Source organism: Amblyomma maculatum, chromosome 8 (assembly GCF_055883805.1).
Source record: "Amblyomma maculatum isolate TAMU_Amacu chromosome 8, ASM5588380v1, whole genome shotgun sequence".
In the NCBI taxonomy this organism is placed as follows: domain Eukaryota; kingdom Metazoa; phylum Arthropoda; class Arachnida; order Ixodida; family Ixodidae; genus Amblyomma; species Amblyomma maculatum.
The window spans coordinates 98,031,033-98,057,660 of NC_139351.1; the positions used below are offsets into that span (position 1 = coordinate 98,031,033).

A 26,628-nucleotide genomic window follows, 5' to 3' on the forward strand; every position below is an offset into this window, starting at 1 on the left:
AGATGCCCCAAACAGAAACTATGTTCCTAGACAAAGAATAACATAAGGAATACAGAAGAAGCTAGTTTTGGGCTGCTGCACTAAATGGGACTTTTACGATTTTTCTACTTTAACCCCATGTTTTGTTTTATCTGCCTTCTTATTTCCATTAAATGTAGAGTTGCTTTCAATGGATGCAAATCTGAGTGAACATAGAAGTACAGGCAAATGATAAATTCAACACCGTAGGATAGCTTCCATAAGTCATCATCCTCTCTCACTCACGTGTGCACCTAATTCTTGCAATAAAATTGTAACACTGAGGCCTTTCAGCATACACGCATTTGAATTAGTACATTTCCCTTTTCCCCCCTTGTTGATAATCAAGGATATCGTAAACAAAATGAGATTTTTGGGCATGAGTAAGGTAGCCACTTAGTCTGGTTTAGAAACTGCCAAGGCAGAAGAAAGGCATCGTACACACTCTTACACAGAAACTTCGCTGCATTGGTAACCATCATCATGACCCTAGCACGAATACAACCCCAAATAGAAAGCAAACAATATTTAGACAGAAACTATCACTCCGGAGTTCGCATTCACAAACTAACAGCACAAAGTTCAAACCATGGGAGTCAAACTTAGGAACTAAGCTGAATCACAGGAATTGACATCACATTTTAACCAAACCCGAACACTCACTCACTTACCAACATTAAAAATGCCCCTACACTTGAGAACTGATACAAACTCAATGATTTACTTGGACACAAGTAATTCACATCAGGAATCAAAGTGCCACAAGCAAGGATCCAAAATGTCATCATGAGTTCACAAAGCTGCTTCAAGGAAAGTATTTGAATTTCATTTAAAACCATTCAAGCTCATGCCTTTCATGAACTTCATGAACAGATCATAACTCTCATGTGCCAGTTAATTAAATTTCCTAAAGTTAATGAAATAATATGCATTCTCTAGAGATTTATTATTGTATCATGGTACAAATGGTCACCTGTGAATATTTTTTCACAAAGTCTGTACCTTACGGCCTGCGTGCACGTCTGCTGGGCATGTACGCATGCTGCAAGATACAGCCTTCATCAAAAGTATGAATACCACCAGTGTTCGCCGTTGGGAACATAGAAACGTCCCTCCAGCTCTTTTAAATCTCTTATGTTTTGGAAGTGTTCAGAGATGTTGAGCACTAGTGGCGGTAAACAAGCCACACTGCACAACTCAGGTGGGGCCTTTATTACACTGACAAAATCTGTATGCACAAATACCACGTGGATCAAAGAACGAACAAATATTTTGATGACGTGTACTAAGAGTACAGAAGTTCACGCGAGACATTCCCGTAAAATCAAAAACGTTTTTGCAGAGTCACTTTCACTGGTTCTCCTGCGGCTAGAATGCTCAATCACAAAAACATGAAAATGCTGCGATGACTCTTAAAGCCAAAACGTGGAACGAGTGGTGGAGCTGGGAATGAGGGAGATGGGAGAACGCCCATTTCTTGTACTCCATGCGCGCACTTCTTTCTTTCCAAGTCCAGCCGTGACCTAACCCACAGGGATCATGTGACCATACAGTCATGTGACAGTCACATTCACACTCCGACTCACTTGAACTATTCCAATGGCCAACGGTAAGGGAGTTTCTGGTCACAATATACTATGCGACTAAAAACATCGGCACCGTCTCTCGAAAGCGCTCAACCACACAGCCACAACTGTTTAAAGAAAAAAATAAAAATAAAAAAAACGAGACAAATTAACAAATAAAAACAACAAACAAGCCACATCACCCGCTTCTGTCACCGAGAGTTTGGATGGAACACTGTTGTGCTTTGCACTTGCATTAGGTTCTTCCCTTTCTTAGGGTTCACCGAAAGAGGGAGAAGGAGAGGCCGTGCCACTGGCTCACTCGATGGTGGTTGTAATATCACAGTTGGAGAAAAACCTTGTGATGCAGTCACTGCCACTGGCAGTCTTTCAAACAATATCAGTCTCTCGGATCCACTCCGGGAGCTCGATGAGTTCCTGGCCTCGCGAGAGGGGACCTGCATATAAAGACAAGTCAGTAAGTCAGTAAAGCAGACAAAATAAATGCCCGCCACCTCTCCTGCTAGCAAAAATGCGTGCCAGCCGAAACTCTTTCCGAGGTCGTCACACAGTGTTGTGGGCATTAGCTGATAAAATAAAGTGTTGCTGTCGTAATTCAAGCGGCAGCATTGTTTCATGACTCAATGATCGAGCGTGTTTGATTTGCATATTAAAACCCACTTCTTCTTCTCCACAGTGCTTTCAACATCCTAAAACAGGACCCTTATTAGAGAATGAGCAGCTTTGAAGTTTATGCCAGGATACTTTGAGTTTCAATAAAATGTGCTCTGTAAAACTTGCAGAAGGTCTGTGTAAATATAACGCATGTCTCATACACAGTGGCACTATGCTTAAATGCTTGCCGCCTGCGGCTAATGGGACAACCTGACCCAAGTTTTGCAGCATGTGATATACGACAAAAAAAAAAAAAAAGAATTTCTTCTAATGAGTGATGACGTTAGAAACGTGCCAAACTTCTTCTAATGAGTGATCACATTACAAATGCACCAAAAAACATTAGTGCACCGGTCAGCTTTGGAGAGTAAGCTTGCAAGTGTAACTTGAAGGCTTGGATTTGGTTTTTCCTTTATTATAACGCGTTAAAACCTTATTGCTTAGAAAACCTGGCATCGGTGTTGTGAGCGATAAATCATGGGCATGGTTCTGGCAGGTGGCAGTAGCTGGCAGATGACATGGCCATGCACTGATTGGCAGTTGGGTTGTGCGACATCACGAGACAATGTCACGTTGGCAGGAGCTTTCAGACGTGAGGGGGTGCGAAAATTGAGCCTCCTGGGACCCCTGGGCAATGAGTAAGATACAATACTCTTAAGCAACATGAACACATCCGTACAACAGCTTGGTAACAGCGAGGCCTTGTAGATATCCATACTGAGCAGTCTTTCATATAGGCTTCCAAAGTACCGTCGAGTGGCGCTGCTGCTCCTGACAGGGAGCGCCATCTCTGACAGAAATATAGAAACTGGGGATACTCGCGGAGGCACCACCTAGGCTCCCGTGCACGTTTTCTCCTTTCGCTCTCTCGCTTCCGCGCACGTACAGACGTCTTGCGCTGCTTTGTCGCGCACTGGAATGATCCGGCTGCCATCTGTGACAGAAAAGCATGCACTGGGATGCCACCGGCTCAGCTCGCTGCCTGCACGGCGTGCGCCGCGCACTTTCTCTCGCCTGAGCACGCGCCCTGATACACCCTGGCAGGTGCATCGCGACATGCCACCTGCGTTCCGTCTTGAATGAGCAACCTGACACGTATTTCCATGAAGGATACTTAATTATAGGTGAAAAACTTTTTATTCACGTCTGCACTGTAGAGCAGACAACAGACGGAGATGAGTAAATATTGATTGTGAATGCGTCCCACGTTAGCGAAAACGTAGGAAGTGCATCTCCAGGTAAGTCTGCTATGTAACTATATTGTCGTATATAATATGTTTAAAAACTGCTAAAGTATTATCGTACTGTGAAATAAGTGGCTCGCTCGTTGACCATCGTTTTGGCCTTTAGCATGAGATCTATATACGGTTTTGTTTTTTATTAATTACGATGTTACCAAAACAAATCTTGCAGTAGAAGAATAAGTATATAGTCTGAAAGAGGTGTTTCTTCAAAGGCAAGAACGCTAGCAATCTCATAAGCACATGCGTGCTCCATGCGCTGCAAGCGACCTAACCGGCTTGCTGGCTTGGAAGGCAGGTGAAATCCAAGCTTGTGCAACATTGTGTTTTATTTCGGTTCTTATTCAATGGTTGTACTTTATTTATGGTATTTGGTTTGCACTCACAAACCCCGTGATGCGAATGGGGTGCTCCGTGCGAGTAGTGTCAATCGAGCCATAGCTAGGATCGCTTTTGTACTGCACTTCTGACATATCTTCGTTATTAATAATAATAATAATAATAATAATAATAATAATAATAATAATAATAATAATAATAATAATTGATTCATTTATTGGCCAGTTTGTGGAAATCTGTAAAAGCGTCTCAGAAAGGCATGTTTTCCAACGTTGCCCCAACCCCTGAAAAAAAAAAGACCTCGTTCCTAGACATTTTCTTGGTCATTTTAAAAATGAAAAGGCAGCTGTGGACATTTAGGGCACATTCACACATCGGTATCAATCGCGGACGTCAAATCTGTTGATTTGGTTGCTTTCAGAGGACTCGCAAAGCAGGAAGAGAGCACAGAAAATCGGCAAAACAAGACATGCAGGGAACGAAGAGTAGGATAATCTTCTATCCTCTTCACTTTGCATGGTGTTACGTATACCATTGTACTCTTTTGATGCCTCTCCAAGCCATCTTTGTCAACTGTCAACATTTCTGAGTTTACGAAGAAAGGGGAAATTGTCTCTTTTCTTTTCCACAAAGAACATGAGCCTTCTCAGAACGCTGTCATGTGGTTGGAAAACAGGTCTTGCCGAGACGCTTCCAAAGGAATCTGCAAAGTTTCACACGTGAGCCTTGTCTCTTGGTGCCTCGCCTACTATTGTGACTGCCCGTGACACAATGCTACTTAGTACTTCCTTTTCACATCAGCGGAAGCATTTTTATATCGCCAAATAACCGCCAGGCGCAACTCGATCGCCGCACGTGCACTGGAAGCTAGCGGAACGTCTGCTCCGACGATGTCCCATCATTTCACATTTCGCCACCACGGCAGGAATGCGGCGCTGCCGTCGCGTGACGAAACTTGAGCTTGGGTTCCCTATAGCAGGTATCTTAAGGATATATGCTAATGAACACGTGCAAGATAATAGGCACAAATAAAGGCTTTGAGGTTAAGTGGGTAGCGATGCAGATATACATGAACGGGGATCCAACAGGGGAGCCCCAGACGGGAGACCTCAACAATATTGCATCATTCCCTCAACAGAAGAGCCTAAGTGAGCCCCCAATTCTGTTCAATGCACATGCATCTAATAATTATCGTTTCTGAACAATTGCTCTCTTTACCTATTTTATTGATTTCGCTCGAGCTTTTTGGGCACTAATGGGGCTTCTTAACACTTTCCTGTCCGTGCCTATTCCCATCGATAGCCTGCTCTCAATGGTTTCACGATTTGAAATTTTCCCACTTTTGAAGCGCTCCTTGACAAGTGGCATTATCCAGTGGGAAATTCCGGCGTCTAGATGGTCTCCGGAGTCAGGTGATCGGCGCTCCTTGTTTAAATCATGGCGTCAATGTTATGCGCTCCTGCTGCACGGAAATGGCACGGTTCTGAAGAAGTTGACACATCGGAGAGCTCTTTCTTGGATGTGAACAGCAGCAGTGATGACACAGAAGACGAATTCAGCTCTTCTGACTTCAACACTGACAGCGAAACTACGTCAAACCGATCCAGAAAACTGACAGCCATGTCCCGATAAGTTTCGCTTTCACCCTCAAAAAGTTCCGCTTTTGTTGCGCGCTGATTGGAAGAGATCACTGTTCTGAAGGTCACAACTGTTATCTGCAGAGTGATAACGTCTTTTTGATAGTATTACTTGCCGCCAGCAGCGCAGGGAGTCGTGTTTTCAGCTAGAGGACAGCTAGGAGTCGACCTCGACTACTGTGTTCTTTCTTGACACAGCGAATACAGTACACAGAAAGCTAGAATTTGCTGCAGTGGTCCTTGTTGTAAAAAACTTATACTTTGAAAATTTTTTATTTTATATTTGTGTCAAGAAATTTTGACGCTTTTGTGTGTTTTTTTTTACTACAATTTTTTGTTGATAGTTGTTTTTTTTTCAGCATTCACTCAATAGATATGTTGATTGTCACTAATACCAATGTGAAGAGGAATTCCTCCTCTACAATTGGATACTAGACACTACTCCTGTACCAAGCAAGTTTTGTTAAAGAAAAAAAAATATTAATGACACCACCCAAAAAATCACCCCATTTCCCATGGGCAGGAAAGTGTTAAGAATTTATTTAATCACAGTGTGCTCTAGCACATGCTTCGTAGCATTCCATCGCAGCTCATGTGAAAGCACACTTTGTGAAAGAAAAAAAATTATGAATTAAAAACAACACTTGCCAGTGGAAGTGGGTCCTATGCTGACAACGGGTGTGAGCTTCTCGACCGCGGTACTGCCGGGATGTATGGCTTTTGGAGACGACGGAAGCGTTGATGATGGTAGATCGCTTTCCACATCCCCCTGCTCACCCTTGACATCGCCTTGTTGCTTGGCAAAGTTGATGAACACCTGTTAGTGGGAGCATCAAACACAGGTGCACATTTTCAATTCTTGCAAAATAACTTGCGAAAGAGAAAAAGGTAAACAAAATCTCTGAAGTTTGTTTCTTTGGAAACGGTTTTACTCGTGAAAACTGTTTAATGTAGAGGATCATAACCTGAACAGAAAGGTTATCATAGAGGGAAGCTCTTCTAAACTAAAATGAGATGCTAAAACTGTGGCTATAACTTGACACTGGCTGAAATGTGCACTGCTTACTTGAATGCTGCCGTGGAAGAGAGAAAAAAAATGCAGAGCAAATAGAGCCAAGAAGCAATAGAGGGAAAATCCTCAATATCCACTTGCATCCATACATGAAACAGCATTTTACTGCATACTCTACAGTTTATATAGCACTTCGATTTCAGAACCAACAAACTTGGTGCGGTACCACAATACTGTGTCAGGCTTACTTCTAAATAAACAACAAAAAAAAAAAAAATGCTGCTGTAATTTTATAGATTCATACTCTGAGTTGTGGTGAGGAAAATTTTGTTTTCTAGCCAAAACAAAGGCACGTTTTTCTGTCTTCTAGTTTGCTGTGGGTGTTATGGAGAACAAACCAGAATATTGAGTCCCAGTTCGCTTTCATCAAGTTTAGCAAATGACCATGAAGTCATGAAGCCCGGCTTGTCGTCAACAGTACTGTTACAAAAATGTTAAAGAGTTAAGTGCCACAATTATGAAGGCAAAAGATTTGTTGAGAGTGATCACCATAATATATTTTTGACATCAATGGTGCTTTGCAACCATAGCAGCCATTAAGTGGTTGAGGACAATGTAAGGGCCTTGTTAAAGCAGTGGTTACGGGTAGTATGCAGAAATAATCAGTTAATACAATTCACTGCCGCCTACAAAACCTTGGACGTCACGGCAGAAACTGCACTGGAAGGATGTGAAAGCATTAGCGCGGCCATGATGTTTTTACTAACTACCTATCGCTATCTACATACCACTAATCATCCTATAACTAATTAAGTCATCAATGATTATCTGATGACTAAGTATATTCATCATTAATTAACTTCAGTAATCATTTATTTAGTTAATAATTAACTAGCAATGATTATAACTTTTATCAGTATATTTTATCATTAATCAAAACTATTAATCATCAATGACTCAATATGACGTCACCAGGTGATGACATGATGACATCCGGCGACACATTTTGATGGCAGATTTTGTGAACACAGCCTGGCAGGCTTTCACTTGACATTTCACCCCTTCTCCCTAAACAATTGCTTACAGACTAAAAGTTCACCTGATCAAGGGTGGTTTGCGTGACGGAGTAATCGTCTAGCGCCGAGCTTTCGCGGGCAGCCTCGAGTCGCCGGAAAAGGACGGCCAGGGGCACGCTGGGAGACACCTGGTACTCCATCTGGTTCAGATGCTGCTCCCGCAGTTGTGCATTGGCCGCACCAAACGATCGCTCCATCAGAGACGCCACGTGGGCCAGCTCGGCCGACGCCCCGCCCACCTTCAGCGTCACCGTGTAGCCAGAACCGTACCTGCGTGGGAAATGCATGCAAATCTATTTCTGCACTAGCTGACGTCACTGTAAAATACTCCGGTGCACCCTTTGTCTGCTTTCAAAAACCAACAAGTGCAGGATGTCTGAATTTTCTGCAGAAATAATATTTCTTCCCCTGGAATAAACAGGGCACACGTTACACTCAGCGATTTTAATGCAAACTGTTCGCTCCAGTAACTCGGTGTGCATTGTGACTGGTCCTCGCAAGAAATAATCTGTGAAGCTGTACTTTTGCATTTAGCTGGAAAAAGCCACATTTTGTGACTGACAGTTGAGATCAAGCATTTCATCCACTGGTGAAACCGTTGCATAACCTATATAAAATATTCCGGGGATATAAGCTTTACTTCCAACAAAATACACATAGAAAAGAAAAGAGACAATAAGCTGAGCAAAGTTAAAGCGTTGTTTTGTATTCAGTCCGCTACCACAGTGTTAAGTCTTTTTCCAGATTAAAGATTCCAGAAGCTACACTTACACAGCTGTGAATAGTTTTGCAAAGAAAAGTTGTAAGCAAAGCTCAAAGAGCGAAGTATGCACGCTCACTTGTTTTTGAGATGCTGAATGCTCCCGAGGCAGCGGAACTGCCCATTCACCATGATTGCCAGGCGACTGCAGAGTGCTTCGCATTCCTCCATACTGCAAAAATCAGAAGAAATATGTCATGACGCAAGCAGTGCTTCGTGACAGCAGTTCAAGATGATACAAAAGGCTCATATGACAGCCTGTGCAGCGAAGATGCCTTCTTCTGATGATATCCTGCCCGACCAACACTTGCCTACACTTGCGCGTTTATGTGATAACAGTTAGTGTACAACACGTGCGACTTGCCTGTGTGATGTCAGGATGACCGAGCGGCCATCTCGGACGATGTCTAAGATGCAGTCCCAAAGGAAGCGACGAGATTTGGGATCCATCCCCGTGGTAGGTTCATCCTAAACAAGCGTATTTAAGGAAGAAAAATACCATGGATTAGTGGGAGATGGATATTCCAAAAAGCAAGCTGACTAGCAAGCAATTAAATGCCCAATCCCAAAGCCAATGAATAAATCACCAAAAGAGTGATTAAATGGATGGATAAATAAGAGGGTCGCTGCCGGCCACACCTTGGAAGAAAATGTATAGTAGTAGTAGTGGTACATGGTGATTTTACTGGGACTCTGAATGGGCCTTACCAGGAACACCAACGGAGGGTCACCAACCAAGGCGATGGCAGTGTTCAGCTTCCGCTTGTTGCCACCCGAATATGTTCCGGCACATCGATGTGCGTAACGATGCAGACCGAGTTTCCGGATACCCCAGTCGGCAACCTGCAAGACAGAAACCAAAATCTGCCGATATCTTCTGAAACTATAGAATCCGTGGCAGAACCTTTTGAACAGCTGTTATTGGAGCTAAGAAAATGTTTGGCAAGCAAAAGTTCTCGTGTCTTTCAACATAGCATTTTAATGCGACATTTTTTTTAACAACATGTCATCTTGCTTTCGAATACACCGCAAGAAATAAGTCATTGCGACAGCCATAGCATAAACATAATAAGGGCGTAATTACTCAATAACATACACCAAAGCCCAACCATACGGCCAGAAAGAAAACCTATATACAGCTTTCTAAGAAACTTTGTAGTTTAAGAAAAATTTGCCCTGGTCCGTTCTACTCCACCTTGGGGTTTCCCCTAAATTCCGGCTAATAACTGAAACATACCGAGTAAAGCTGAGATTTGGGTGAGTTGGTACACATTCATTGTTTGTATAGATAGGATCCACGGTTCCACCGATTATGGTCACGCATATTTCTAGGTAAATAGATGACTACTTGGTTATCACCCATGCAAGCACCTTCCCGAATTCCCCAAAGCGCTTGTTCATGTATTGAAGGTTTTCAATGAGTTTTCAATGATTATGGAGCAGACTCAAGCTCACAACCGAGGTTCCCAGTGACAATCAGCTTCAGTTTTTAAATCCGACTTTAACTGGTGTTATGCCCGAGGCCTGCTGAACCTTTGTTGAATTTTACATCAGCTCATTCCAAGCCAATCAAAGTAGGCACAGAAATATCATGCCTGAAATGCGCTCTTTATTGTTTAATGACAGGATTGGTGACAGCATTGTTGCACAAGTCCTGCACACTAATAGCTACCTGGCTCAAATTCTTTTTAGGACTTGAGAAATGCTGCTTAAAAGAGTGAAGAGTGGTCAGCCCGGTGTGGGTAAGAAGAAAAAGAGGACCGGTTGTGGTCCCTTATAAACATGGTATGCCATAAAACAAGGTGACATGCAAAATCATGGAAGCCTATGACATCTACAATCATGGCAAAAAGGGCGTATTTCTTCTGTGACATTAAATGACAAGGAACTAGAATACCTTGCCCCCACCCACACGTGACAGCGATTTCACCTTTCTGGCTCTGTTCTAACATCTGTCAGTTTTAACATATACCTTTTAGATTGTTGGCTGCCACTGTATACATATTTAACTTTTCGGCCTTCAATACATTCAGTTGTTAGTCAGCGCTTGTCTTATTTATGTCCCACCTTTATTGCACTGTTCCTCAAGAGTAAATGAAAGAGAAGACAAACACAAGGCCAGAAATAATTCAAGGCCAAAATTTAAAACAGCACAGAATAAAGAGTCAAACTAAACAAGAAATTAGACCTCAAATAACCGCGTGATGTAACGAAAGCAAAGCGGAGCTCCACCCTGTAGCATAAAACGCTCCAGTAAAGTAAAAAGTGATCGTTAAGCCTTGAGGCTGGTCTCTATACCTAAACTCTACCTAACCTCTACCTGATAGAGCAAATAACTAGTAACAGAGTTGTGTTCGACTATGGAGTGAAATGATGCACAGGGAACAAGTTGAAAGGCTACTAACCTTTTGAACATACTTTTCAGGTATTCCGCGAAGCCGAGCGTAGAATTCCAAGTGCTCCCACCCCGTGAGCAAAGGGTCAAGCGCATCAAACTGTGGGCAGTAGCCAACGTTCTGCCGCGCCAAGTCTAGCTGGGTACGTACGCTGAAAATGAAAGAGCATAGTAATTAAACTTAACCATAAATTATCAGCTTGAACATCCTGAAGCAACATACTGGCTACAAAGGATGCCGTAATGAAGAACTACATATTAATTTAGGCCACGTACACAGGATTTATTGTATTTTGACTCTATTAGAATATAACCACCAAGACCAGAATCAAGACATTGATATACAGTTGAACCTCGGTGATACAAATCTGACGGGATTACGAAAAAATTCGTATCGTCCAAATATTCGTATCATGACAGCATGACTGGAGATGGCGATGAGCGGGCTGCGTGGCGCCGCAAACTGCTCGTGGAGCCAGCGATGTCCGGTCCATGTGCACCTGCCGCGTACGGCGCTGCCAGCTACGGCGGTTGCGAAGTTTGCGGTTTGTGGGCCACACGCCGCTGAAAGCTTTTCACGGCGTGAGCCCGAAAGAAAATCGTGACGTCGGCGAGGTGCGGAACACGTGTCACCGCAAACTGCTCGTGATGCGTACATACAGCATGGCTGGCGATCGCGGAGTCAACGATGTGCGGACAGTGCATAGTGCTCAAGGCTGCGGTCGCAGTTCGCGCGTTCGTATCATCTGTAGTGGCGCGGGAGAGTGTTTGGACCACCCGAAATTTTGCACATTAAACACAATGCACTCTGGCCGGGGAATTTCGTGAATTCGTATCATCCTGAAATTCGTATCAACGGTATTCGTATCACCGAGATTTTACTGTATTCGCATTGTCTTCTACGCTCCATATATAAGGAAGCATGCAGTTGCAAGTCGCTCAACAAATCCTCCGCGCCTACTCAACACTGGAATCTGTGACAACATTGGAACAACAACGCAAAAAGTTGCAACACTGAGGGCTGACGTTAGAGATCCACCATAACATGGGCAGTTTTTAACAGTCTCGGTCGACTGACCTGTAGCCTGAGATGTAGGCGTTTCCTTCCGTCACCTCCGTGTTGCCAGTGAGCATCTTGAACGTGGTGGTCTTTCCAGCACCATTCACTCCGAGCAGCCCGAAGCACTCACCCGCCCTGACGCCTACACAGAGGTGATCCACGGCAGGATGCTGGCCAGCTCGGTAGACCTGGGTGAATAAAAGTGAAAAGTCAAGAAATGTAGGTAACATAGGTAAGTAATAACAGCTAGTGAAGAATACAAATTTATAGGTCTCTGGCACGTGCAGGCTTTGAATGTAGAACTGCCCTAAAAAACAATGTGGGCAGCATTAATAGCTCTGTAGTCACGCATATTTTGTTGCCCTTGGTGATGAAAAATAGGCTACTGATGCTCTTGTGGCAATGTTTTCCAGATACTCCTGCCTCAACATATTGGTGACTGATCTAATTTGACAGTGCTCCACATGTGATAACCAAAGCCAAACACCACGTCCATGCCCAACCCTCATGTCAAAATGTTCATGTCTGGACATAGCACATCTTCACAGAAACTGGCAGAGTAGAAAGATAACTGTGTTCTGGACCTGTGTTCTATATCTGTTTGGCTATGCCTGCAATGAATACAGATTAAAAACAGCCAAAGTCTTGAAGAACAATGGCTCACCTTAGTGAGGTCCACCACCCTGAGTATGGAGTCATTTGCTTGCCCAGAAAGCACGCGCTCTCTTTCCTGTACCACATCTTGGTCTGAGAGGTCCTTTGAGTCGAATGGAATTGGCCGTTGCCTAATTGTGAGACCGGGAAAGAGGAAACAAAATGCGACTATCAGAGCTGTAACCTAAAATTGTCTGCCATGGCAAGAAATGCATGCAAATATCAAACTATATAGAGTATATATGCACTACAGAGGCCAATTAGTTTAAAAATCAATGCTTAAAATGTTACAGCTAGTAGGTAAGAACATAAGGTTCATTCAGCAATCGGGCGAGCTCTTAAATTTATGGAACCTAATTTAACATATATTTTTTCTTGTACAGTAGAACCCCTTTATAGTAAAGTCCCTGGAATCAGCAAAAATATTTACTATATCAGGGTCTTTACTATATCAGTTTTGGTGATGACATGGTCCTGAAGACGCTGTATGGCAGTTAAATAAGCACTTACTGAACACGTCTTGTTGCTTAAAAAAAAAAAACTCTGAAATATCTTCCATCTCACCTTTATCACCTCCGTGCATTTTTTTGTTACAAAATTTTTTTTTTACATCATGTGGAAGTACCTCTTAAGCATGAGGACAATGTGGCTACGAATACAACCAAGTTCGATATCATGTGAAAACCAAAGCCTTGCATGAAAACTTTTTGCTGATTACGTCTTTTAAAAGGCAATAAATGATAAATGTGTGTGGAACTCAAGTGCTCTAAGACCGCACTCACTGCACCTCCACTTTTTGCCTCCGCTGCCTCATGCTTTGTGCTGCACAATGCTGTGAAGGTTCGCCAGTTTTTTCCCCTTCTCTACTTCTTGCTGCACTTTTACTCTCCTTTACTTTCTGAATGGACCACGTCGCCTCCTTTCCATGTTTGTAGACAGCTTTACTTTTTTTTTATACACGCTGCATGCTTTTCCTCACGGCTTCAAGGCTGCCATAAAGTAGGCTTCTCCTGAATGCTACTAAGTCTGGCGGTAAAGCCATTTAAATGAACACTCAATGTTATTTTTCTATTTTCAAATACAAAAAATCTTTGCCTCGCGATTCTAGGTAGTGCGCGGGTGGCGATAGTGCGCGGGTGGCGATATCATAACGCGGGAGTCGTCGCCGCGGCCAGGCGCACTTTGCTATAACCGATTTTTACCAAAAACGTCTTGACTATAAAGGGGGAGAAATGTACAGTTGTCTATGGAAGATGAACAGGGACTTCAGTTTCACTTTACTATATCAGAGTTTTTACTATACCCAAGTTTACTTTAGTGGGGTTCTACTGTATAGGTAGTATGCTGTCGCAACCTACACACATGCAAATGCAAAAAGAGCAACTCAAGCAATCACGTGCACAAACCTTTTCCGTATGAAGAAGTGATACTGGAGCAGTAGTGTGAAGGCAAAATACACAACGCCTTGGACCGCAAGGCTCACGAGGTTGAGGCCCAGGAAGTCCCATTCCAAAGGGTGCTTGAAGGTCTTCAAGCCTGGGACGCGGCACATCGAACCCAAAACTTGCAGCGAATGTCTCAAACCAACACTGCCGTTTACCTAGCACCAAATTATATTGAAAAGAAGACTGACACACAGTACTATTGTTCTCCCTAACTAACACTGTTACTGCTTGGATTCAACCAAAGCAGCACCTTGCTAGGTGTTAGTCCTACTGTGACACCATCAAGCAGAGCTGCATCTTCAAAAACCAACTTCCTACAATGCAGAACCATCAAATACCTCTCACATCATCCTTCATCCACCCTTGCTAAATTATGAGTACAAATTTTTTTTTGCCTGTGGCATAACACAATCATAGTTAGCAACAAATAAATAAATAAAAGTAGGCTGGGCCGTACACACTAAAGTCTGTGCAGTTTTTTAAAACACGATCTGGATTTCCATCCCAGAGCACAAAGAACTCAATTTCAAGGTTTAAAAGCCCCAGTCCATGTAAAGAGGCAAACTATGAAAATTTTTTAAATGGTTATTTTGGGCTATAAAGACAACAGCCTAATAAACAAATATTGTGAAAGAGGGCTAGGTCGAGATGGCAAGGTCGTGACGGCAAAACCAGCAATGCCTTGTCTAGCATTTTAATCCGATCACGAACCCAGGTGTAGAGCTTACCGCAGGTGTAGAGCTTACCAAAACGTGCCAAAGCTTCGGCTGTGAGGTGATTGGAGAACATGTCCATCAGCCCTCTCCCCAAACAGTACTGTGGAAGCACAAGAAAGGCCTTGCGCAGGATGCGGGCTATTGACTGGAGCTCCTGAAAATGGCAAACAGCATCATGACAAATGGCAAATAAGACACCCAAGGACTGCACAAAGACCCTGGACATGAGTTCTCTCACGCTTACTAACAGAGTGACGTGTTTCCATCTTCTAGAACATTACCTTGTCGTCAAAGAGCTCCAGAACGTACGTCGAAACCGTGCTCACAATGCCCACAAAGAGGTTGCAGCAGGCAAGTGTGACAAATGCGGAGCTCGGCACGCTGAAGATGAACGACGATGGGTACATCAGTGGAATGCTTGACCACCTGCGGCATGTCGCCAGCATGGCAAGAAAAGACAAAGGAGTATGATCAAGGAGTATGTCGCAGTCATTAACGAAAAGACAAAGAGTGCATTAAAGACAGCAATATGAATTTCTGTGCACAAACCTTGTAAAGCGTTGTAGAAATAGAGCATTATCATCATCACCAACAGCCTGACTATACCTACTGTAGGGCGAAGGCCTCTCCCATATTTCTCCAATTAACCCGGTTCTGTGCTAGCTGCATCCACTTGACCCCTGCGAACTTCTTAACCTCATCCGCCAACCTAACTTTCTGCCGCCCCCTGCTACGCTTTCCTTCCTTTGGAATCCAGTTTGTCACCCTAAGCGACCATCGATTATCCTCTCTTCGCACTACATGTCCTGCCCATGCCCATTTCTTCTTGATTTCCACTAGAATGTCAGGAACTGAGTTATTTCTCTTACCTACTCTGCACGCTTCCTGTCTCCTAATGTTAACCCCACCATTTTTCGTTCCATAGCCCTTTGCATTGTCCTCAACTTAAGTAGAACCCTCTTGGTTAGCCTCCACGTTTCAGCCCCATAGGTAAGAACAGGTAAGATGCAACTGTCGTATACTTTCCTCTTGAGCAATACCGGTAAGCTGCTAGTCATAATCTGAGAGTGCTTGCCAAATGCACTCCATCCCAGTCTTATTCTTCTTGTTATTTCCCTTTCTTGGTCCGGATCTGCAGTTACTACCTGTCCTATAGATATATTTGCCTACTACTTCCAATGCTTCGCTACCTAACGTAAACTACTGTTCCTTCCCGAGGCTGTTGAACATTACCTTAGTCTTCTGCATATTGATTTTCAAGCCTACCTTTCTACTTTTCCTGTCTAGGTCACCAATCATTCTTTGCATTATGGTTATTTCAATATATCTACGGAAATTCTCTGAGGTGGAGTAGATTTAAATCAAGGAAATGATCACTCAGGAACTTCGCACTCGCAGAAGAAAATTTAACCTGCCCCGTGTTCATGAGAGATTTTATGTTAACCAGAGAAGTAATCAACCTTCAAAATTTTTCATTTGTAGCTACAAAGGAAAGCAATATTTTAGCTTCCTTTGCCATTGTAAATGGTTGCACTTAGATTTCAGATCAGTGATGAACAGACAATGGTAAATCCAAGCTTTCTGTATTTTCCTCATTGCTTTTCTATTGCAGACCTTGAGTTCCACATGACAAACTTGCTACTGCCAACAAAGCTTAAAACATATTTTTATATATTTTATTGTGCTACCAATTATCAAACTGACAAAGTTAATTAGAACATTGCATAATGATGGCTAACTGAAAGCATGGACATTCACTTAGCTACCTAATCTTGAAAACTAGAAATGCAGCTTTATTAGTTTCGTAGTAAAGCTTATAGGGTTTAAAATACCAAAGTCACTCAGGCTATGAGGGACACCATAGTGGACGGCTTTGGAAATAGCTTTCTTTCTTTCTTTATTAAAACCAAAGACATAGCTTACATTGTAAAGTTTTAAACCTCCCCCAACCACATGCTACTTGTCCAGAATGATGAGAAAACTTAAATGCTCTTGAGAAAAACAAAATGGTAGACTGAATAAATCTACAAACAAGCGATAAAGTTATGATTAGATGCTCAGCAAACAACTTGCATATTAAGCAGAGAGTATCTTGCTTTGTTCAAACTAAAAAAAAAATCAGATGTCCGCTCACCCATAGAGCAACAGGAGCAAGACAAGTCCACCAATGTTGTCGTGGGAGACGTACGCTTCTTCTTTGAACGCCATGAAGATGAATACGCACAGCACTGCTGGCACAATGTAGTTACACTGGAAAGCAAACGGTCGAAAGCCGTCTGAAAACTAAAAAAAAAACTCGACTCTGGACAGTTGTAATTCGAAGGACCCCAAAGATCTATTCGAATCGATAGGACCATTTTTAATAAGCTTGACAATGATAGGAGAAAAAGACAGTTTGAATAAACCAGATGCTCAAATAAAGTCCATTCAAAGTACCACATTTCAGGCACAACTATGCCAGAGACCAAGCCACAAAAGAAACTTGCCAGCATGCTTTTTAAGAGCTGTCCAGGAAGGAGGGGATTTAAACAGAGAGAGAGAGAGCAAGAGAGAGACTGCTTACCAAGTCCCAAGTGTAGTTGCCGATCCAGTAGAGGAAGGGCTTGAGGCCGCTCACAAACTGCAGGTGCTGGGAGCCTGAGGTGCGGTCCTCTATGAGGAACATGACGAAGCTGGCTGGCACAAATGACATGGCGAAGATTACGCAAGTGGCATGGAGAAGGCTCAGGCCCCCACGCTTCCTGCATGTCATGAGGGGAAGGTGTAGTAGTACGTAATTCTTTTAATGGGGCAACAAAGGTGGCAAATGGCATCGAATAGATATAAGTAACTAACAGGCAATTCAATCACCTCTAGAATTATGCTTTGGAAAGCCTCAAAAGGTTAGTGAACCACTGTTGGAGGATTTTCTTTTTTTACTCGATTCTCTACAGTTGCAACCATATGCATTACAAAGTCTCTACTAACAAATACTGCAGAATGGTCAGCTATAAATTATGTGATTGCGGAATCAAGCAATACAGTAAAACCTACATGCACTGTGCTTTGGTAGCATCTAGTAGACAGGAATGCTTCAGCCACTTTCATCAAAGACGTTCAATCATGAGACAAAAATAATTAATTTTCCCCAACGCAGACTCCAGTTAGAGCAATATGAATCATTTCATGATTATGCAAATGACTGCCACTAACATTATTATGTTCAACCTTCAATAGAAGAGCCAAGTGGCTACAGACAACACCTTCATTCAGTGTCAGAGTGCTATCATAACTACGGACAGCAATGTGTCCAAAAGCTCTACAAAAAAAAAAATATACTAGTACTGGTACATTCCCAGCCAACCAGCCCTCTCAGAGCATTTGAAAGAGCACAAGCGGTGACTTACAGAAGTTCATCCTGGAGCTGTGCTTGGGTGAAGTTCATCGGATGGTTGATGACCGACATTCCGTACAGGCTGGCAACAGCCTCGGATGGTAGGTGTGCCCGTAAGAGGACATTGTTGATGGCGTTCATGTACGCCACTGATGAGACCCAGCCCTTGTTGTTGTACCAGACCTGTTGCGATTCACACAGTCGGTCAGTACGCTACTCAAATACGACAACAATACAATTCCTCAAACTGGACTGTGAAGAGTCCTTGGGTTCCTCAAAGAAGCTTTCTGGGTCTTGTAAACACCTGATGCATGCCTCAACCCTGCATTTCTCGTTTGTCCACTTCACAGGCCCTACTGTAAATGGTTACAACAAAGAAGCTATTCCCACTCTACATACTTTCCTGGTAAAAGTTGATTCCTTAGGTCTCTCTGGGTATGCTGACATTTGATTAGCAGCACAGAATACATTTATTCACAGAAAATCGATTTTTAAAACCTTCCTGCTGGTTGACGCAAACTCGCGACATCCTTACTGAAAATGACGGGTTGCCATCATTTTCGAATGAACGGCAGTGTAGCATCTGAAATGTGCACCAAAAATTAAAAAACAGACACCGGTACGTGCATTTTATACTTGCCAATTCAATCAATGATGGCGACACCTCTATTTTGGTTTTGATGCAAGCCAACATTTATTATTTCTCAGGGTCCCTTTGTGAGCTCTCTATCAGTCCTCTACATATGAATTTTTGCTTTAAATTCTCTCTGAAGACCATGAGAAGCAAAAAAGAAAATTTTAGAAGAATAAAGACCAGGCAACAAACCTTGACATTTTCCTGCACTCGAGAGTTGTCCACGCCACGACGTAAAGCAAAGACTGCAGCTGACAAGTTCAAGCCACCGGGGGCATTCATCTTCGAGACGGCTTCCTCGATGGCAGTAATGTTGAGTGAGGTGAGGTGATTCTTGACTCCAAACTGGACACCGCCGAATCTAGACGACAATTCGTTTCCGGAATTAAGCACAGCAGAGTGCCCGTATTCAGTGCACATCACCTGACAATGCATATGCATCAAGCAAGGCTAAGTAACATAAAGCTTTAATGAGCTTTAATGCTCATAAAGCTTTAATGAGTGCTGTAACCCTTCTTTGCTGATAAAAACAATTGCTTAAATGCACTTCCTTCACCAAGGAAGATTAAAAGTGAACAATAATAAGTGGCACTTTAAGTTTCTGAATGTACCACTATTATAAAAATTTGAGGACACTTTGGCGACTAAAGTGATGAAAGGCGAAAGCCTGAGTGCTGCGCCAAATTTGCGTCTATCCTCAGGTGCAAGCATTTGGGGGAGATGACATCAGCTCACCAGCGCTGAGATCGTTCGTGCTCCTTGTATCTTTGCAGTTGTTCTACTTTCACTGTTGTGTGGTTGACTTTATCGGGTGTGCGACTTTATTTAGTAATTAATTACACAACTGACATTAATTAGCACTTAATTATTAGTAATTGCCTAGCAATTATTCAATTAGTCATTTATTAGTAATTGATCATTGATTGGCATATGGCCATAGAAGGCACGCATTCGCGCATACTGTGGTGGTGCTCTGTGATTGGTCGAGACCTCCATGATGTCATCCCGTCTCAACCAATCAGAGCCGCCACAAAAGCGTGACACTTTTGCTGACGACAATGATGAGGCAATAAAGATTAAAAATGAAAGTGAATAAAGAGAGAGAGAGAAGCCCTACATAGATACGCTAGCAATCAACCACCTCTAATGGCCTTCCTGGCTCTAGTCAAAAAGAAAAGCTGGATTTACACTGAGCTGTCACTCAGTATAGTTGTGCACATGTGCCTTGTTCAATAATTGTATCGTTTCTCAATCTGCATGGACATTTTGTTAGCCTAACCTTTAGCTCAACACACCACACAGAAAATGCCTAACCAAATTAACTGTGCATGTTTGAAATTACAACATGAAATCTGGAGCATGAAACATGCATGAAATCCCCAGAAACACACAACAACGCAACTCGCAGTCGAGTAGAAAGCACCTTGTCTTGTGGTATGGATTCCAGGTCTTGACAAGCCAGTCTGGGACGTCACGGCCGGTCACATTGAGCATCACATCAGTGGTGGCAATGCGAACGGCTGGCGGTGTGGGTCCACCCGCGTCACGGGTGCACTGCTGGGCGCCACTGGCACAACTGCAAGTGCCGCCAGCCTCGGAGGACTCGTAGCCGTAGGGGGCGCCGGGCACCACGACACTTCCGTTGGACATCTCTTCGCACCTGAGGCCTCTGTTGAGGAAAGCATTAAAAAAAATATATAACGAGAAAACTTGCCTTCACAAAGAGGTTACCTTTCCTGCAAAGACTGCTTGCTCGCGAGAATATAACCATCCCGAGCACTTCTCTCAAAAATAACATTTCTTCAGAATGTGAAAGGTACTTTTTCTAAGGGTATGGTAATTACTTCGAGACTAAATTTTGTTTGCTTTTAATAAAACTAACACTATTTCTTCCTGAACACAAAACTGATTCTGAAGACAGTGTACAAGATATGCGCACTGCATGTGGGGTCTTTTCAGTACATTTTGAATGACTGCACGAAAAAGTGGTGCACAGATTCTCTCTCAGAGAAGTGAGCGACTGATAACAAACTTATATTTTTCAAAAGCTGGGTCAACTTGTGCTTCCACAATGCTAGTGTACTTTTGAGCTTGTGTTTTTGCAGAACAACTCTCGCTTTTGAAATGACAATGTGATTAACAGATACTTACTGAACCACAGTTGAGGACCAATTTATAAAATGCCAAAAACTTGGCAAAAATGCCAAAAATTTCTTTCTGCTTGTGCAGTTTTTCTTTTTTTTTCCCCCAATCATGTGGAAGATATGTGGACATTTTCCTTTCGAGAAACGTGCGCAAAAGTTAGAGCCTCACCTGAGAGGTTCCCCTTTGACACACCGGGCTCCCAAACCTGTTCGAGACAGGAGGCTGTCTGTGTACTTTTGGGCCAATGAACTAGATGGGTCTTCGGTGCTGAAACAGAGGTTCACAGAAAAAGTTCAGCCCTTCCACAACCCCCTAACGTGCAGAGGACATACAATGGCTTGAACAGCCACTGCTCAACATCCACTGCTCGTATCACAAACTTGCCATACTTGCTTCGCAGATTTTAAGAACGAAAAGATTAAAATAGCACAGCTTTATGAAGAGAAGCCGCAAAAATTTTCATTTTAAAACTTGTTTCTCAATATCAGAAAGGGTGATAACTTAGCTGCGCAAGACTATGTGATTAAGTGCACAAGAGTTTAATCCTAGTCAAGCTGGCTTTACGACATAAGTGGCATGCAAGTCGTAAAGCCTAGCCTGTCAAAATGCTTGCCTCTCACCCGTAAAAAACATAGTTCGGTGGGCCGTACACCCACGGTGTCAACTCCAGAGGTGGTTCTTCAGACATTGGTGGAATTAGTAAGGTGAACAGCAGGGCCAGGAGCACAAATAAGGCAGGCAAGATGATCTGATAGAGCATGGAGATAAGGACAGACAAGTTATGGCATCATTAGTTGGAAGCCATACTGACACCATTGCAATGCATAGTGTAAAGTATCAATCACATTTACCTTTCCAAGCTAATACAATAAAAGCTTTCTTTTTTTTTTTTTTTCAATGAAAGCTGCCTCTCAGCCAACTGAATGCAGTAATCTATAAATACAGAAAAATCCAATTAGTCCTCGGTGTCATTAAAAAATAAAAGTTATGAGGGTGCCTAATAATCATTATGCGATGAGGTTGCGTTAACATTAGGTGTTCTCCTAGCTTGGATATCTAAGATTGTAGGCTTAGTTCATAAACCACCGAAAGTTGATTGACGTTTGCTGATTGGCCTACCACAATCCACAGTAATCCCTCGCTGCATTGTTCACGTGCCAGCCGCCCGTAGCGCTGATCAAAGAAAATTTACTGACTGACTGGCCTTCATTCAGTAATAAATTGGCCAGTAACATGACTGACTGACTAATTAATCAGTTGACTGATTTACTGAACGAGGGATGCGATAAATAAATAAATGAACAAGTATGTGAAGTAGTGTAAAATGAATAATTGAATATGTGAATGCACAAACAAAATGTGCCTCAGCCTTTCTCCAAGAAAACGCTGAGAAACTCATAACAATTGAGAAGAACCCGGCTATAGTAAAGCCACTTGGACCAGCAAAAATCTTCACTATATTGGTGTCTTAACTATAACAGTAACAGTTTTTTATGATGGCATAGCTATGAGGATGACATTTGGTAATTAACAATCTACTTACTTAAGCACAGTGTTGATGCTTGCAAATACCTTTTATTATCCTATCAACCCTGTACGAGACCATTTATTTTTTCCATTATCGCATTTCCCGTCATCGCACTTTTGATTTCATTTACGTCTAGTGGAAGTACTGCATTTGCATAAATACAATGCGGCTACAAACGTAACACAAACTGGACTCCATGTGAAAACCAAAGCTTTGTGTGAACACGATGTCTTCTTCAAAAGCCGGGCCTCCGCTTCCATCTTGTGGCCGCAGCCTCAAGCCCCGCTGCAAACGTTTGCCCTTTTCTTCCCTTTTCTATTATCACTGCACTTTTACTTTCTTTCCTTCCACAGTGGCCTGCATTGCCTTTCTTTCCATCTTCACAGCCAGTTTTCATTCTTTTTTTAGTTTTTTTTATGAACTATCTCCCCCTCCACGCACCGCGTGCTTTGACTCACAGTTCCCACCAGACCTGTAAAGCTGGCTTCTGCTACCAGCTCAGGAGTCTAGTGGCTAAGCCCTCTCAAAGAGCACCATTTTATCACTATTCAATAATCAGTTGCCCGAACCAAATTGGCCTCGCAATGCTAGACTATGTGCACTCCAGGCTGTCAGTGTTGAAGTATGTCACCATGGCCAGGTGCTCTTTACTATAAATGTTCTTTATTAGAAGTGCTTTCAAATTAAAAGGTAAAATAAATGGCAATGTAAATCGCTCACGCGAAATGCGGCCCCAGTTTCACTTTAACTGCGCTGCACTTGGAGTCACGCACCTCGCAAAACAGTCCCTTGTAGTTTCGCGTATTACGCATGAAGCGGCGCCGGTACATGGCTGCCAGTTGCCGGCGATGAAGCAGGGGACCCACGGCCACTTTCTTGACAACAGGTGGTGCGGGGAGGTCACTGTCACCATTTGCACCTCCTGGCACAGTTGACGGTTGGGGAGAAAAATGAGGGGGGGGGGGGGGAGGTAGAGGTAGAGCAGAACCGCATGCATGCATGTTAATGAAGTTAGTAACAGAGCTACAGATTCGTGCAGATTTGAGCTCACAAGTGCCCAGAACCAGTTTAGGTGCTTGCAGAAACTTTAACAAAGGAAGAACAAACAGATACAATAGCAACAACAACAACAAAACAAAAGACACAAAGATGTTTGTGTTGTTTTCAGTTTCCATGCTTTGTTTCATAGGGTCAGTGACGAAATTGAACAGAGTACGGTGCAGGACGCAAAAAAAAGGTTTTATTTTGTCAAGGTGTTATTTTATAATTAGCGCATCAGTTTACCACAGGGGTGAAATAACATTTCTGAGCTACGAAAACACAGAACAGTGACCTGAATTAGACTCCAATAATCTAGCCTAACCTGGCTTTGCCTGTCAAACGAGCTCATAACTTCACATGTCCCGTCGACCAATCAGCGAATTTTACAACGGAAGATGTCAAATGCTGGGCACTTCAGGATTAATTATCCTGAGCCACTGTGAAACTGCACTTTAATCTGAACTAGACTCATATTACCTAACCCTCACCTGCTTTGCACTGCTTTGTGCTAACCTGGCCTTGTCCATAGCCTACCTTAGCCTAGCTTGGCCTTGTCCAATAATATTTCCACGCGCCTTACAATAACTAATATTTTTCGCTCAAAAGCAGTGTCGCACGTTTCTTTCTTAAGAATGGATATGTCTGTGACAATTTCTACAATTTCGAAAAACGCAAGAATAGCTGCACGTGGCTACAAACATTCGAGACAAATGGCAACTGGAAAAGTGAGTCAGTTTGTCCCGGCTTATCTTGGCAGTGTGGGCGGGAGAGTAGCGCAGATGTCACCACATTCTGCCATTTCATATTACTAATACTTAGGTTCCATAAGAAGACCACTAGTTTCATAGTTGCAGAAACCGTTACCCCTCTACTTCATGACAAATTTCACATTGAAACACCCGTGCGCCCAGGCGTGCGCGCGGTCACACACACAAACACACCAAAAAAAGAAAAAAATGCATATAAGACACACCCTTGTATAAGATGCACCAGCAAACTTTTTGTTAAAAAACCCATGCCGTAAAATATGGTACTTGAAATCTTGCTCATCGCTGCTTACTAGCATGCTTTTCCTGCTGAGAGATCAGTCCTGCAGTGAGTGTAAATGTTTAGTGCAGAATAATAAGAGGCCAATAAGTAAAGTCTGCGTTGTTTTTGGAAAGTGTCACTTTCACCCTCACCTGATTGGTGGAAACGTCTGAAGTGGATGTCAGCCCGTTTGGGATGGTGGCTGCTGTCACCAGAGGTGGTACATAACAGAAAGCTAACTTGCTTTCACAACACTCTCTTTGAAATTTATCTCGAGAAGGGAAAGGAGCAGAAGCGACTGGTGCTCTTGCATGCATTCACTCACTACACAAAGGTGTCGTGATAACTTGCTGTCAAATAAAAGGGATGAGTTAAAGACTTCTTGCTGTGTTTCTCTGTATTTGCACTGGGAGATCACGCAAAGTTTTCAAAGAGTAGCCAAGGTTCACCACGGCACGAAGTGCACACATGCTACAGTCGCCTGAAAACTAGCACGTACAACGCATCGGGCACCGGTCACGTCACTAATGACTGACCATCCACACGATGAGTGGGTTCATGTTGCCACACAGGGTGCATAATCATGATGTGGGAAGCTCCGACAGCTAACAGAGTGTTCTAGAACACGAATCACACAGCAGTAAACACTAGCATGTTGTGGTACATTACACTGTGTAACATCGTTCAACATTTGCAAACAAACATGATATTTTCAGCGATAGTGGCACCATCTGTTTTTTAGGAGATTCACTTTCTGCAAGTGGCGCCATCTGTTTTTCTGAAGGGGATCTACTTTCTGCAACTTAGCAGTGCTTCTCGTTATGCCTTGGAGCCGTCGAATCAGAAAATGAAGAACAGGCCAAAACTGTCATCCACCAAATTTCTTATAGGCAAAATAAGATGAAGCAAAAGCCCTGTAAAGAATCTACAGCCCGCTGACGAGCCAAAAATTCATCAGCACCTTATTGCAGTCCTTCAGCTTATGTTGTTAAGTTGAATGAATGAGGTAACTGTCCGGTTTCTTTGACAGTTCATCAGCACCTGAGCAGCCACATCCAGTTCCGGCATTTCTACCAATGAGGCGAGAGTGAAAACGACACTTTCAAAATGACTCAAACTCAGAATGTGGCACCAGCTTTACGGCAGATTGTGGACTTCATTGCAGCATTTAAGTGCTTTGACTCCCAGCACCAAGAGTTAAAGAAACATGCAAGTTGCCAGAAAACCTTAATTTCGATAACGTTATGACTGGATTATACTGCTGCCATATCACAGTACATACCCCGCATCTTAATTTTCCCAGCTATAAACTCTGACTGCAAGAAGATGCTTTTGTTCTTTTTCCTAAGAACCTAAAGCTTTGTAAATGTATGATGCTGGGTGAATAAAGTAGCATGATCTGGCTTGACTTGGCTTGGCTTGGCTGGCAAAAATTCAACCTTGCAAACGTTGCCCTTCCCCATCGCATTCACACTGCAGTCCACAGGACTTCTTATGCAAGGTCTTGGCACCTTCACCCAAAGAGGGGCTCCCGGTCTTCAAGGTCACACAAGACTCAAACAAACATGCGGAGTGCAAAACCAAGGTTTCCGCATACCCATGCCAACCCCGGGACGTGCAAATGCTGAACAGGACAGGATGGCGAAAACAAAACGAAACGGTGCAAACTGAAAAGTAACAAAAAGCGAGACTCACTAGACGACATATCCGCTGCCAGGTGCTGCCTTGCGGCTGTGAGGTGGACACCAGCAATGCATGGAACAAGCGCATGGCAGGCAATAATGGCAACAGTAAGCGACAGCAACAAAACTCCGCCAACACCCACCACAGATAGAGAGAGAGGCCCCACTTGACCAAACGTATAACTTGACCAAACTTGACCAAATAAATAACTGCCTCACTCTGCATTGTCCTAGTGTCAAAGAAGTGACAGCGATAGCTCCGTCACACCCTCAAAGGTAGAAAAGTGATCTAGGCACAGCCAGGTAGCAATCTCTGTGTTTTCAGGTATGACACTCAGTTATGTCATTTGGTCGCAACATCTGGTAAGACAAGATAGGCAGTTATGACAATGATAGCGTTGTTTATTCCAAAAAATGTCCTCCATGCAACCACTGCAGAGCAGGAACTATAAAATGAATTTAAAATTTGGAGGGTACTTTATGACAAAGGTTGAACGAGGCCATTTGCCACTTCCAATGACGGAAATTATAATGCAGGGTCTCTAACATTCACCTCAAAAGTATTAGATTTCACGAAAATAAGAGGGGAGATGATTTGTGTCT

General features: G+C 43.0%; 1 protein-coding gene across 3 annotated transcripts in view; it reads right to left on the reverse strand.

Annotated features, from left to right (window-relative positions):
- Nucleotides 1–1,559: 1,559 nt before the first annotated feature.
- LOC146181918 (phospholipid-transporting ATPase ABCA1-like) overlaps nucleotides 1,560–26,628 on the reverse strand; it is a 76,098-nt gene continuing 51,029 nt past the window's right edge. For 2 of the 3 annotated variants that reach the window (XM_084576907.1, XM_084576908.1), the window contains exons 28-48: nucleotides 26,039–26,074; nucleotides 23,047–23,195; nucleotides 21,366–21,493; nucleotides 20,914–21,012; nucleotides 20,024–20,269; nucleotides 18,793–18,961; nucleotides 17,980–18,149; nucleotides 17,157–17,334; nucleotides 16,728–16,843; nucleotides 14,875–15,019; nucleotides 14,624–14,747; nucleotides 13,839–13,968; nucleotides 12,443–12,563; nucleotides 11,797–11,966; nucleotides 10,729–10,870; nucleotides 9,032–9,166; nucleotides 8,688–8,791; nucleotides 8,403–8,495; nucleotides 7,587–7,833; nucleotides 6,124–6,292; nucleotides 1,560–2,041 (exon numbers count right to left, since the gene is read on the reverse strand). In XM_084576907.1, the coding sequence (XP_084433033.1) occupies nucleotides 1,974–2,041; nucleotides 6,124–6,292; nucleotides 7,587–7,833; nucleotides 8,403–8,495; nucleotides 8,688–8,791; nucleotides 9,032–9,166; nucleotides 10,729–10,870; nucleotides 11,797–11,966; nucleotides 12,443–12,563; nucleotides 13,839–13,968; nucleotides 14,624–14,747; nucleotides 14,875–15,019; nucleotides 16,728–16,843; nucleotides 17,157–17,334; nucleotides 17,980–18,149; nucleotides 18,793–18,961; nucleotides 20,024–20,269; nucleotides 20,914–21,012; nucleotides 21,366–21,493; nucleotides 23,047–23,195; nucleotides 26,039–26,074 (2,939 nt within the window). In that variant the 3' untranslated portion in view covers nucleotides 1,560–1,973. The remainder of the gene's footprint in view (nucleotides 2,042–6,123; nucleotides 6,293–7,586; nucleotides 7,834–8,402; nucleotides 8,496–8,687; nucleotides 8,792–9,031; nucleotides 9,167–10,728; nucleotides 10,871–11,796; nucleotides 11,967–12,442; nucleotides 12,564–13,838; nucleotides 13,969–14,623; nucleotides 14,748–14,874; nucleotides 15,020–16,727; nucleotides 16,844–17,156; nucleotides 17,335–17,979; nucleotides 18,150–18,792; nucleotides 18,962–20,023; nucleotides 20,270–20,913; nucleotides 21,013–21,365; nucleotides 21,494–23,046; nucleotides 23,196–26,038; nucleotides 26,075–26,628) is intronic. The other variant, XM_084576909.1, reaches the window with a different exon arrangement.